Source organism: Callospermophilus lateralis, chromosome 3 (assembly GCF_048772815.1).
Source record: "Callospermophilus lateralis isolate mCalLat2 chromosome 3, mCalLat2.hap1, whole genome shotgun sequence".
Classification (NCBI taxonomy): Eukaryota; Metazoa; Chordata; class Mammalia; order Rodentia; family Sciuridae; genus Callospermophilus; species Callospermophilus lateralis.
The window spans coordinates 59,184,323-59,198,900 of NC_135307.1; the positions used below are offsets into that span (position 1 = coordinate 59,184,323).

Sequence of the window (14,578 nt, forward strand, 5' to 3'; positions counted from 1 at the left end):
CTTGTACCACCACACCTGTCTGCTTTTTTGCTTTGAAACAAAGTCTCACTGCATTGCTTAGGGCCTTGCTAAATTGCCAAGGCCGGTCTTGAATTTGCAATCCTCCTGTTTCAGCACCCAAGCCACTGGAATTACAGGTGTGTGCTCCTGTAATGTGACTGCATACAAAACAACTTAAGAAACAAAAATACTTGTTTCTTAAAATTTGAAGTAGATGTACAAATGAATGCATAAAATAAATATCATTTAAAGATAAACATCTAATTATCTTTAAGATGTAGACTACCACCAGTGCCTTGGAAGCTTGATGTTTATCCTCCACTGATCACACTTCTCTCTCCACCCCATTCCCATAGGTTACCTTGGGTTACCTTAGGTTACCATAGGTTATCTTGAATTTTTGTTAATCACTCTTTTATTTATAGTTTTACCACACATGTATCTCTAAACAAAATATTATATGGTTTTGGAATCATAGCATATTTTCTTTCATGAATTTAGTTTTTAGATTTATATATTGCTTAATCAGTGGATGAGCTCTTGTATGGTTGTACCTATTGGTATTTGTTGTCCATTCTAAATATCAATGCCCATTCTACCCAGTTGTTAAGTACACTGAAATCATCCCTAGATCCGTTCATTTGATGTATATCCTGTATAACATTATGCTGTGTAAATTTATAGCAATTTATTTATCCATGTTGGTGAGTATTTTAATTTGAATGTTTCTGTATTTTTGTCTTGTTTTGCTATTATAAGCAATGCTACAATGAGTAATCTTATAGCAAGTCTCCTATTGCACATGCATACAGGCATGAACATTCTCTAGGGCATATACTAAGAAATAGAAAGCTGGGTCACTGAGTTTGCAAATTTACTTGGAGATTTTAGACCATTGCCAAAATAATTGTATCAATTTATACTACAAAAAAAAAAATTATACTACCACCATTTCTCCGCTTGTTCCACATCCTTGACTACATTTGGTACCATCTGCCCTTAAATCTTTGTGAATCCAGTGAGTATAATATGGTATTACATTTTGTGTTTTGTTCTTCTATCATGGTACTGATAAATGTGGTTTTTCTAACTTTATGGACTATTTGTGTTTTCTGTGAAAATGCTGGTATATGGTCTTTTGCTCATTTGTCTATTGGTCTATTTCTTTCTTTCTTACCTGATTTGAACAAATACTTTTTTTTTTTTGTACCTGGGATTGAACCTAGGGACATTTAACCCCTGAACTACATCCCCCACCCTTTTTTATTTTTGAGGCAGGCTCTCGGTAAGTTACTTAGGGCCTTGATAAATTGCTGAGGCTGGCTTTGAACTTGTGATCCTCCTGCCTAAACCTCCCAAGCCACTGGGATTACTGGTGTGCACCACTATGTCTGACTATACAAATACTTTAATTATATGGTTGAATGAGTTGAATATGTCTTTTCAGTTTATAGTTTATATGTCTTTTTTTATATGTATTTTTTAGTTTTCAGTGGACACGACATCTTTATTTTTATGTGGTGCTGAGGATCGAACCCAGCGCCCCGTGTATGCCAGGCGAGTGCACTACCGCTTGAGCCACATCCCCAGCCCAGTTTATATGTCTTGATAATTCTTTTGTTGAACATAAATTATATATTTTAATATAATTGGGGTTTTTTTTTTCTTTTTTTGTTTTTTGGTTTTGTTTTGCTTTGTTTTGTACTGGGGAATGAACCCAAGGGCACTTTACCACTGAGCTACAGCCCCAGCCCTTTTTAATCCTAATTTGAGACAGGTTGGCCTCAAACTTGCAGTTCTCCTACCTCAGCCTCCCAAATTTCTGGGATTACAAGTGTGTACCATCATCCCTAGTTTTAATGTAATTTCAGGCTGGGGGTGTAGCTTAGAGTAGAGTGTTTGCCTGGCATGCACAAGGCCTTGGGTTCAATCTCCAGTACCAAAAAAAAAAAAAAAAAAAAAAAAGAATGTAATTTCAAACTTTTTCTTAATGCATTGTATTTTCTGCATCTTGTTTAAGAAATCTTTCCCCATGTAAAGGTCATAAAGTGTCCAACATTGTCTTCTAAACTTTTTTTAGTTTTGCATTCTGTTTAAAACTTTTTTTAACTTGGATTTTTGTTTGCTTGTTTTTTTGTTTTTTTTTTTTTTTTGTTGTTGTTGTTTTTTGTTTTTGTTTAAAGTAGAAATCTAGTTTCATAATGTTTTCCTATGGGTCACCACTTGACCTCATGTCATATATTAAAATGTTCCCCATTCCTTGCTAACCTCCAAAACTGTTCTGTCATACATCAAATTTTCGTGGATGTGTGATCTATTTCTAGACTTTTCATTCTGTTTAATTAGGTTTTTTTTTTTTTTTTTTTTTTGCTGTACTAGGAAACAAACACCCAGGGGTACTTTGCCACTGAGCTATATCCCCAATCCTTTTTATTTTATTTTTCATTTTACTTTATTTATTGATTGATTATGGTACCAGAGATTGAACCCAGGGGTACTCTACCATTGTAACACATTCCCACCTCTTTTTTATATTTTTTTTATTTTGAGAGAGGGGATGTCCCCTTTTCCCATTCCTAACATTGCTTATTGGTAACTTTCCTCCCCACCTTGAATAATCATGCAAAACATTTGTTAGACTTGTGAAAAACCAACTTTTGGTTTACTTACTCCTCTCACATTTTTTCTATATTATTAATATCTGCTCCTTTTTCTTTCTTCCTGATTTCTATTTAAGATTCAAGATTTATTATGCTGTTATTTCTTGAATTTCTGAAAATGAATGTTCAAATCTTTTTTCTTATTTTTAAATTTATTAGTACAAATATTTAAGGCTGTCTATTTTTTCTCTAAGTATCTCTTTAGCTGCATCTCCCAAATTTTGGCAAGCAGTATTTTGTCATTTTTCAGTTCTACATATTTTATTGTTTCCCAATGTTTCTTATTTCACCTATAATTTGCTTAGGGGAAAAAAATCCTAGATTTTTAAAGATGGTGTTTTTATAATCAGCTTTGTTTTGTTAAGTGTGTTGTACTCAGAAAGTGTGTTCTCTTGAATATATTTAGGCTTCCTTTAAAGACTAGTTTGTGGTCAGTATTCAGAAACATGCTATTTATTATAAGAAACATACATTCTAATTATTAGGTGAAGTGTTTTATATATGTAAATTTTTTCGGCTTTGTTCATCGAATTATCCAGAATTCCTGGATCACATATTCAAAGCCAGCCTCTGCAACTTAGTGAAACCTATCCCAAAGTAAAAAAAATAAAAATAAAAAAGGCTGGGGCTATATCATTGGGTTCAATCCTCAGAGCTGAGAGAGACAGACAGACAGACAGAAGTTGCACAACACCTTTAAACGTTATCCTCTCAATGATCTAAGTCCTCCCACTAGGCCCCACCTCTTAAAATTTCCACCATTTCCCAAGAGCACCAAGTTGGGGACCAAGCCTGTGGGGGACATTTAAGATTCAAATTATAGTAGTTCATGTTCATTTGAAGGTGATCTGTCTTTTCTTGAGTTGTTTTTAGGAATATGCCTTTTTCTTCAGTCCTGATGTGTGTAGGTATAGATTTTTTGTTTATTCTGTTTAGAACTTATTAGGACTTCCTAGATCTCAGAATTGATGACATTCAACAACTTTACAAAACTCTTGGCTTTTGTCTCTTCAAATGTTGCCTCTTCCCCCATTCTATTTTGTTGTAATGTATTTCTCGTTAGACTTTGTTTTCCTCTTGCTCCGTGTCTCTTTTCTTTTTAAAATATAGTTCCTCTTTCTGGGCTACATTTCTGATAGAGAAGTTCACTAATTTTCTTTATAGAATGACCTAGGGGAGAACAGTATCAGAGGAATGACAACTCAGAAGCCAGATTAGAATTTGGGGTTGGTAAGAGAATGAAAGGTGATACAATGGAGACATACACTATGTATGAAAGAAACTCATCATGAAAGGTGGTTTTTTTTTTTTTTTTTTTGTAAAGGGAGGAGATAAAAAGAAGAATTAAGGGAAAGTTTTTGTTTTTGTGTTTTGAAGATGAGTACATATTAAGGCATGTTTGGATATTTGTAGGAATGATCCAGTAGAGAAAGAATTGTTGATGATGTAGAAAAGAAAGAATAGTGTAGAAGTGAAGCCTCTGATAAAGTATAAAGGAACTGGTTCCAGACTGTTCAATTCTGTGTTTCATATGTATTTTTCATCATACAAATTAGTGAAAATTATCTAAATTATCAAACTAAAGTTAATAGGTCAATTTAACAGTTATTGACTTGGTTATTGACTGACCCATTCACTCAATCAACAAATATTCTCTTTGCCTTTTATGTGTGAGATTTGTGCCTCTGGGAAATTAACTGTAACAAGATAGACATGATCTGTGCACTTGTAAAGCATGAAGTTTAGTGATATTGATAGTGGTGGGTTAGTGTGACACAAAGAAAGAACTTCAAAGGAGAAGTGCAGGATTGTATGAGAGCATTTGAATAGAGACCTTAATTTTTTAAACTATGATGGGTGATTAGAGAAGTAACATTTAAACTGATTCCCAAATAATGAGTAGTTAAACAAATTTTGAAGGAACATTTCAAGAAGAGAGGAGTTGGGAATGTAGCTCACTGGTAAAGTGCTTGCCTTGAATGCATGAAGCCCTTGGTTTGATCTCTAAAACCACCAAAAGTTTAAACAAACAGAAAAAAAAAAAAAAAAAGAAGAGAGAGAGAGAGAAAAAAGCATAGATTAACAGCAAGGAACTCTGAAAGGCCTAGGAACTGAAAGAAGACTAAATAAAGCACAATGAGTAAAAGGCAAATTGAGATTTGGAGGTAGGTACCAATGTACTACAGAATCATAAGAATCTTAGGCTATACTAAGAGCAGTAGGGAACCATTAAAGGGAATTAGTCAAACCATGAAAAGAAATTCATTTCTCTGATATTTCTTGAGTGAGCAGGTATACATGAGGCTACTGGAGCTTGATGTCATGAAACCTTAGAATCATTAATTTACCTTCTGACAATTATTTGTGTACTTATACATTTAATATGGATTCCTTGGCTAGACATGAATGGAAGTTTCCTTGGAATTAATAAAAAGGTTTTCTATTGTGTGGGGTGGGGGAGGGAAAGAAAAAGAAGGGAGGCAGAAAAGAGAATGAGGAAAGCAAGAAGCAGAGACCAACATAGAATTATTAGTCAAAGATTGTAGTTTTAAAATTTAACTAACATAGCAATGAGAAACAGCTGAATCTACTGAGCATGTTAATAATTTTTGCATCATAGTTTTAGAAATTCTTAAACTGCTATTTTAAATTAGACCTAATTTGGGGGCTGGGATTGTGGCTCAGCGGTAGATTGCTCATCTAGCACGTGCGAGGGCCTGGGTTCGATCCTCAGCACCACATAAAGATAAAATAAATACAATAAAGAAATTGTGTCCAATTACAACTAAAAAATAAACATAAAAAAATAAAATAGACCTACTTTTAAGTTATTTTATAGAGTCTAAGAAATCATGTCAAATTTATGTAAGGAATTTGTTTTTGTGCTGGTTTCTTGGTATTGCGAGATTGAACCCAGAGGCTTTCTACCACTGAGCTACATCCCCAGTCCTTTTTATGTTTTATTTTGAGACAGGGTCTTACTAATTTGCTGAGGGTCTCACAGAGTTACTGAGACTGACCTCAAACTTGTGAACCTCCTGCTTCAGCCTCCTGAGTAGCTGGGATTATACACATGCACTACCACACCCAGCCAAGGATTTATTTTACTTGACTTTTTGTTTGTTTGTTTGTTTACCTGGTGTTGAGGATTGAATCTAGGGATTTATGCCTGCTAGGCAAGCACTCTACCACTGAGCTATATCCCCAGCTCCTAATTCTTTTTTTTTTTTAACCTAAATGATATTGTTATACTCTTCTTATTTCTCTCTTCATCATAAATATTAGGATGCAATACTTACATTATCAGCTTCTTTAGAATTTTTTCAAATTCTGAGTTATCATTTTGACTAGTTACATTTATCTTGATCTTTAGATTCTAGATTTAAAACGCCTAACACTATGCTTTGCATATAGTAGGCACTCAACAGATATGTTCATATGAGTTAAGATATCTGAGGCAGTGCTCTTACAATTTTATCTTGAAAAAAAATTTCTTCCTTAATTCCTTCTTTTTTCTCAAAATGTATTGCCCTTTTTCTAAATCCTTTTTTCCTGGCTTTATAATCTTTGCTCTTCTGCTTAAATTTTATTGTTTTGGTATTTTCCCTTATTCAAAATCCCTTTGGAAAGTGTAATAGCCCCAAATCATTTTCTTGAGACTCATATATTTGGTTTTTGGATTTTAAAACATTTATTTTCCCTATTTTCTCTTAGAAAATCTTTCTTTTTGATTTTATATTTAAAAGTCTTTGAGACTGATATTATGTTTTGTTGTATTTTAATTATAGTTTTTCTTATCCTGAGGAACTTTTGAATTGTTACTATCTGATCAATAAACATAATTTTATGTATTCTGTATTTTTAGTCAATTGAAGACAATGAAGTATATTTGCCTAATGATGAAATTTGGACCTATGATATTGATAGTGGGTTATGGTAAGTAATTTAAACTGCAGAGTATCTAGTCTTAATATCTGTTATAAATGTTTTCATAGACTACAGGGATCTGAGACCATACATAGGACATACTGCAACATTTTTTTTTTTTTTTAAAGAAAGAGTGAGAGAGGGAGAGAGAGAGAGAGAGAGAATTTTTAACATTTATTTTTTAGTTTTTGGCGGACACAACATCTTTGTTTGTATGTGGTGTTGAGGATCGAACCCGGGCCGCACGCATACCAGGCGAGCGCGCTACCGCTTGAGCCACATCCCCAGCCCCCTGCAACATTTATATTATAAGTCTCTCTCTCCTTTTCTTTCAATATTTTATTCTCTGTGACTGTCTTTCCCTACTTTATTTCCTTCTCCATTCTTTGTCCATTACTGTTCCTCTCAAGACCAATGCTCTAGTTCCCATTTCTAGTGATATGTATGAATATTTTGTGATTTTTTTCCTCCAAGCAGGTTGAAAGATCTCTGTGTTGGATCTTCTTAAAGTTTTTACAGTATTGACTACCATTACATTTTAATTTTAATTGGCAATAGGAATTTTCACTGAAAAGATTCTCAGGAAGTTTAAGGGGAATTTTTATTTGCCTTTGGAAAAAGTTAATGTATTCCATGTCATTTTTACTGCAGGAGAATGCATCTAATGGAAGGAGAACTCCCTACCTCCATGTCAGGAAGTTGTGGTGCTTGCATTAATGGGAAGCTGTACGTTTTTGGAGGATATGATGACAAAGGATACAGCAATCGAGTAATATTTTTTTAATTTACTTTTTATTTGTTCATTTTAGGTGTACATGACAGTAGAATGTATTCTGACATATTATACATACATGGGGAATAACTTATTCTAATTAGGATCCTATTTTGTGGTTGAACATGATGTGGAGTTACACGGTCATGTATTCATATATAAACAGAAAAGTTATGTCCAGGGGCTGGGGTGTGGCACAGTGGTAGAGCTTGAGAGAGGCACTGGGTTTGATTCTCAGCACCACATAAAAATAAATAAAATAAAGGTATTGTGTCCATCTAAAACTAAAAAAAAAAAAAAGAAAAAAGAAAAGTTATGTCCAATTCATTCTACTGTCTTTCCCATTCCCGTCGCCTTCCCTTCCCTTTATTCCCCTTTGTCTAATCCAATGAACTTTTATTCTTTTCTCTCCTTCCCCTTATTGTATGTTAGCATCCGCATATCAAAGAGAACATTCAGCCTTTGGTTTTTTGGAATTGGCTTATTCTTTTCTTTTTTTTTTAATTTTTTTTTTTGTAGTTGTAGATGGACACAATACCTTTATTTTATTTGTTTATTTTTATGTGGCTCCCGGGGATCGAACCCAGCTAGGCACACATGCTAGGCAAACGCTCTATCACTGAGCCACAACCCTGGGACCTGGAATTGGCTTATTTCACTTAGCAGGATAGACTCCAGTTCTATCCATTTACTAGCTAATGTAATAATTTCATTCTTCTTTATGGCTGAGTATATTCCATTGTGTATATATACCACATTGTCTTACTCATCTATTGAGGACACCTAAGTTGGTTCCATAGCTTAGCTATTGTGAATTGAGCTGCTATAAATATTGATGTGGCCGTAACACTGTAGTATGCTGATTTTAAGTCCTTTGGGTATATACCCAAGAGTGGGATAGCTGGGTCAAATGGTGGTTCCATCCCAAGTTTTCTGAGGAATCTCCTTACTGCTTTCCAGAGTGGTTGCAACAATTTGCAGTCCCTCTAGCAATGTATGAGTGTACCTTTTCCCTCTGCATCCTCGCCAACATTTATTGTTACTTGTATTCTTGATAATAGCCATTATGACTGGAGTGAGATGGAATCTCATTTGCATTTCTCTAATTGCTAGAATTGTTGAACATTTTTTCATATTTTTTTTGATCATTTGTATTCTTCTGTGAAGTGTTTCTTCAGTTCCCTTTGGCCATTTATTGATTGGGTTATTTGTTTCCTTGGTGTTAAGTTTTTTGAGTTCTTTATGTATCCTGGAGATTAATGCTTTCTGAGGTACAGGTGGCAAAGATTTTTTTCCCATTCTATAGGCTTTCTCTTCACATTCTTGATTGTTTCCTTTGCCATGGAAGAAGCTTTTTAGTTAGATACCATGCCTTGTATTTATTCTTGATTTTACTTCTTCTACTTAAGGAGTCTTATTAAGGAAGTCAATTCCTAAGCAACCATGATGGAGAGTTGGGCCTACATTAGACCATGGATAGGGTCTCTGGTCTAATGCCTAGGTCTTTAATTCACTTTGAGTTGAGTGTTGTGCAGGATGAGTCATAGGGGTTCAATTTCATTGTACTATATGTGGATTTCCAGTTTCCCCAGTAACACTTGTTGAAGAGGCTATCTTTTCTCCAGTGTATGTTTTTGGTGCCTTTGTCTAGTATGAGATAACTATATTTATGTGGGTTTGTCTTGGTGTCTTCTACTGTGTTTCATTGGTCTTCATGTCTGTTTTGGTGCCAATACCATGCTATTTTTATTATTATATCTCTGTAGTATAATTTAAGGTCTTGTATTGTGATACCTCCTGATTCCTTTTTCTTGCTAAGGATTGCTTTGGCTATTCTGGGCCTCTTATTTTTCCAAATGAATTTCATGACTATTTTTTTCTATTTTTATGAGGAATATCATTGGGGTTTTAATAGGAATTGCATTAAATCTGTATAGCACTTTTGGTAGTATGGCCATTTTGACAATATTAATTCTGCCTATCCAAGAACATGGGAAATCTTTCCATCTTCTAAGGTCTTCTTCAATTTCTTTCTTCAGTGTTCTGTAGTTTTCATTGTAGAGATCTTTTACTTCTTTTGTTAGATTGATTCCCAAGTTTGTTTGTTTGTTAGAGCCACTGTGAATGAAATAATTTTTCTAATTTCTCTTTTTTTTGATTTATCATTGGTGTCTAGGAATGCAATGAATTTATAAATGTTAATTTTATATCTTGCTTCTTTGCTGAATTCATTTGAGTCCCTCTGCCTTTTTTTTTTTTTTTTCTCTTTTCATCAAGCTTGCTGAGAAGCTGCCTGTTTTCTTAGTTTCACACAACTGAGCAGTCCAGGAAAAAGACCTTCTCTATTCTGCCATCTTGAAAAAATCTTCAGTAATATTTTCTTTTAATTCAGGAGTGCAGCAAAATATAATCATTAATACATCATTTCATCTTCCAAGTTTGAAAGTATTTTAAAAGAAGATAACTATAGAAAAATTTAAAAACAAATGGGAAATGCAGCATGCTTGCTTTTCTCTTCCATGTCTTCCTGCTTCAGAATCAACTACACTCTTAATTGATATCTGTAGGGCAAGAACAGATGGGGAAAGGTCCTTTTCAGTATTTCTTATATATAATTTCCTTCTAAAACACTGTGTGATTTTCATTCATTCTATAATTCTTAGTAGGTAAAATTTTTATCTATTAAAAATATAAAGAATAATAATAATTTTTGGATGACAGTTCTCCTTAACATAGATTTAATTTTAAATGTCTTATATGCTAATAATGTTCTCATTTTTTAAAAGCTTTATTTTGTCAATTTGCGAACAAGAGATGGCACCTATGTTTGGAAAAAAATCACCAACTTTGAAGGACAGCCACCCACACCTCGTGATAAACTTTCCTGTTGGGTGTATAAAGACAGGTAAGGTAATAACTACATGTAGTGCATTACTGTAATCCTTACTTAAGTAAGCTTTTGGCCAAAATAGAGAAAATTTGAAAGTATGATTTTTTTCCCCAAGATATAATTGCACCCTTGCTTTGGTGTTGATGGCATTAGGAGTTCTAAACCCTGAGTAAAAACCATATCATGAAAACAAACATGGTGGAAGCAATTATTTGAGTGTTTTACATTAAAGAATTTATTCCTAAATTTTCTGAATAGTTAATATGACAAAAATCAAAATCATATTAAAAAGCATAAAATGAAAGATCTGTTTTCTGTATATGTACCCCGCCACCCTATTTTCACCCACCACTTACATAAAAACTGATTTTATTAAGATTTTTTGTGTTCTTATGGCAATGGTTTTCAAACTTTTCTGGCTTTGGAATCATCTGGGGATATTTATATAATTCCCAAACCAATGTGATACTTATTAAATTCTAGTCTCTTAGGGTAGGGTTTTTTCAAGTTCCTGAAGTAATTCCAAAGTACGGACAAGTTTGGAAACCACTGGCATTGGTGTTACTTTATGCAATTAGAAACAAATACATATGTATGAATGTATGCCCGTTTCTCCACTCCTCCTCATGCAAATATCAGCATATTCTCTCTACTCTTCGGAACTCCACTGCCTCTTTTAGTTAACAGTATACCATGAAAATTGTTCGACTTTCCATATTCGTAGTTAGAAAACTTGTTTTCTTATAGCTGCATAGTATTCTCCTATGTGAGTACAAGGCCTTATCCAAACATTTCCCAAGGGGGAATTTTAAATGGTAGGTTTAAAGCAGGCAAGCACATGCCAGGCATGGTGGCATGCATCTGTAATCCCAGCATCCCACAAATTCATGCCAGCCTCAACAGTTTAGTGAGACTTAAACAATTTAGTAAGACCTGTCTCAAAAAGGTGGGGGGCCTAGAGTTGTAGCTCAGTGGTAAAGTACCCTTGGGTTCGATCCCCCATATAAAAACAAAACAAGTTTTTGGAGGTTACAAGTTCCAGGAGGTCATACTGTGACTGAAAGGTGGTCATTGTAGAATATCTATGCAGTCCATGCAGGGTGATAGTGGTGGGTTCAAGGAGTCAGCCAGTCAAGGTTATATCTAGCTGTTGCATAGGGAAGTGGTCATCAGAAGGCAGTTATCTAAGGCAGATGTCTGTGTCAACCACATTGAGGAACTGGGAGAAGATATAAAACTGGAAACTGTGGCACAGGTAGCTGAGTTCTGCTCTTGGTATGAGAAAATTCAACTTATATTTTAAAAATGGATGTTGAGGCAACATAAAATTATAAGAAATGACTACAGAGCCAGGTGCAGTGGTGCACACCTATAACCCCAGTGACTCAGGAAGCTGAGGCAGGAGGATCACAAGTTTCAGGTCAGTCATAGCAACTTAGCAAGGCTCTAAGCAATTCAGTGAAACCCCAGCTCAAAATAAAAAGAAATGGGGGATATAGCTTAATGGGGTTCAATCCCAGTACCAAAAAAAAAAAAAAAAATTGACTATAGAAGAGTGATTGACAACTTTGTCAATTTACTCTTTGGTTAGGCCTTCCTCATTTGTCATTTCAGTTTGGAAAAAGTGTTATGAGGGCTAGGGATAAACTAGTCATTGAACCCTATGTCTGAGCTTTTGTTAGACCAGGACGCAAGAAAAGACCACTGACTCCAATTAAAACAGCGGGAACAAGACAGCACCCCAGCTTTCCTGCAGCCCAGCTTTATAGCCCAGAAAGTTATACAAAGGGGGGTTACAGATAACAGAACTCTGACAAGCATCACACTAATGGTAGTTTGGTAGTTTACATTTTTAAAATGTAATGGTAGTTTACATTTTTTTGCTGGCCCCAACATCAGAATTTATGAGGACCATTAGAGCCTCAGAGAGGGTCGTTGTCTGGCCAGGGAAGGCCAAGATTTGTGAGGCGTCACTAAAGTTTCAGAGAGGGCTGCTATCTGGTCAGAGAGCCAGGCATGGGTGAGTTCAAGGCACGGGCAGGCATTCCAAGCAGGTTCAGAATTTGCAGTAATTTATAGTAAAGCCGAAATTATCTTTTCATGGCTTTGTGGCGAGATACCCAATTTTAAGAAAAGATCAGTTTGGGTCTATCACTTTGCCTAAGCTTGCAAAAGAGAATATCTTTGTGAATATCTGTAGCAATGACAAAAATTCATTTTCTAAGCCCCTAGGGTTTTCTAATTTTGTTTCTGCAGAACTTAATCTGCCCCACAGAGTATGTTTGGTCCTTTAAAGTTTTTTTAGTAGTGTATATAAAGGAAACTGGTAACATTGGTTTCCCTAGGCAGGAAAAGTGAGAGCAGGAAAGATACTTACTTTTTACTAAACCTTTTTTATAAGTACCGTGCAGTAACCAATTGTGCCATTGGATCTCTGGTTTTGCTATACCCATTTTAAAAGATATTAAACATAAGATTTTTCATTTTAATCATTTAATTATATAAATCAATGGCATTAATTATTTACATTTTTATGCTACCTTCACCATTATGGGATTCAGACTTTTTCACTACTTCAAGCAAGAATTCTAAAGTACTCTTGAAGCAATATCTCCCCATTCTCCTTTCTTCCCAACCCCTGGTAACCTCTGTTGTCCTTTCTATATCTATGAATTTTCCTATTGTAGGTATTTCATATAAATAGAATTACATAATGCTTATTCTTTTGAATCTGACTTATTTAACATAATGTTTTTAAGGGTCACCATGTTGTAGCATGTTTCAGAACTTCTTTACTTTTATGATTGAGTAATATATCATTACATGCACTCGTGCACATGTGCGTGCACGAACGTGCACACACACACACACACTGTTTTTTGTTTATCCATTCATATGTTGATGAACACTTGGGTTTTCACCTCTGACTGTGGTCAATAAAACTACAAAGAACATTGGCATGCAAGTATTGTTTTGAGTTCTTTGGAGTATATACCTAACAATAGAATTGCTGGGTCATATGGTAATTCTGTGTTGAATGTTTCAAGGAATTATCAAACTGTTTTTCACTGGTAATGTACAAAGTTTCCAATTTCTCTACATTCTTACCAAACCTTTTCAGGTTTTTTTTTTTTTTGGTTACCAGGGATTGAACTCAGGGCATTCCACCACTGAGCCACATCTCTTGCTGTTGCTGAAGCTGGCTCTGAACTTTCTATCCTGTCTCAGCCTCCCAAGTCTCTGGGATTACAGGCATGCACCAGTGAGCCTGGCTTGTTTTTGTTTTTTTATAATAGTCATTCTAGGAGGTATGAAATGGTATCTCATGGTTTTGATTCATATTTCCCTAACAACAACTAATGATGTGGACTATCATTTCATGTGCTTATTGGCATTTTTGGCTCAGCAGTAGAACGCTCACCTAGTACATGCAAGATGCTGGGTTCGATCCCCAGCACCACATAAAAATAAATAAATCAAATAAAGGTATTGTGTCCAACTACAACTAAAAAAAATATTAAAAAAAAAATCTTCTGTGGAGGGGGCTAAGGTAGTGGCTCAGTGGTAGAGAGCTTGCCTAGCACGTGTGAGGTACTTTGTTCAATTCTCAGCCCTGCATGTAAATAAATACATAAATAAATAGTCCATCAACAACTAAAAAGAAATATTTAAAAAAATTTTTGTTTGGAGAAGTGTGACTATTCAAGTCCTCTGTTGAGTTTTAAAATTGGGTTATTAGTTCTTTTGTTGTTGAGTTACAGTTGCATATTAATCCCTTTTCAGACATAGTTAGTTTTCTTTTAGTGTCTTTATCTGATTTTGGGGCAATGCTGGCCTCATAGAATGAATTGGGAAGTTTGCCTCCTCCTCAGTTTTTTGGAATAGCTTGAAAAGGATTGGTATTAATCCTTCTTTAAATGTTTGGTAGAATTCACCAGGGAGGCCATCTAGTCCTGGACCTTTCTTTATGAGGAGGTTTTTGATTACTGATAAGTCTTCATATGTGCTATATTTATTCACATTTTCTATTTCTTCTTGAGCCATTTTTTGTAGTATATGTCTTTCCAGGAATTTTTCATCTAGGTTATCCAATTTGTTAGTGTATAGTTTTTCATAGAATTCTTATATAATCTTTCTTATTTCTGTAATGTCAATAATAATAATAATAATAATATATTCTCTTTCATTTCCCCCTTTTTTTGACATGGGCTCACTATGTCAGGCTGGCCTCAAATTCCCAAGACCCAATGCATGCTATGTTAGAGCAAAAAGACCAGGAGTAACACAAACCTCATAAATCAGCTCAGCGCTTTATTCAAGAACAAAGTT

General features: G+C 34.8%; 1 protein-coding gene across 1 annotated transcript in view; it reads left to right on the forward strand.

Annotated features, from left to right (window-relative positions):
• Window positions 1-14,578, forward strand: part of Klhdc1 (kelch domain containing 1) — a 47,156-nt gene that overhangs the window by 4,936 nt on the left and 27,642 nt on the right. Inside the window, exons 2-4 of the mRNA XM_076850252.1 lie at window positions 6,526-6,596; window positions 7,239-7,356; window positions 10,146-10,264. Coding sequence (XP_076706367.1) covers window positions 6,526-6,596; window positions 7,239-7,356; window positions 10,146-10,264 — 308 coding nt within the window. The remainder of the gene's footprint in view (window positions 1-6,525; window positions 6,597-7,238; window positions 7,357-10,145; window positions 10,265-14,578) is intronic.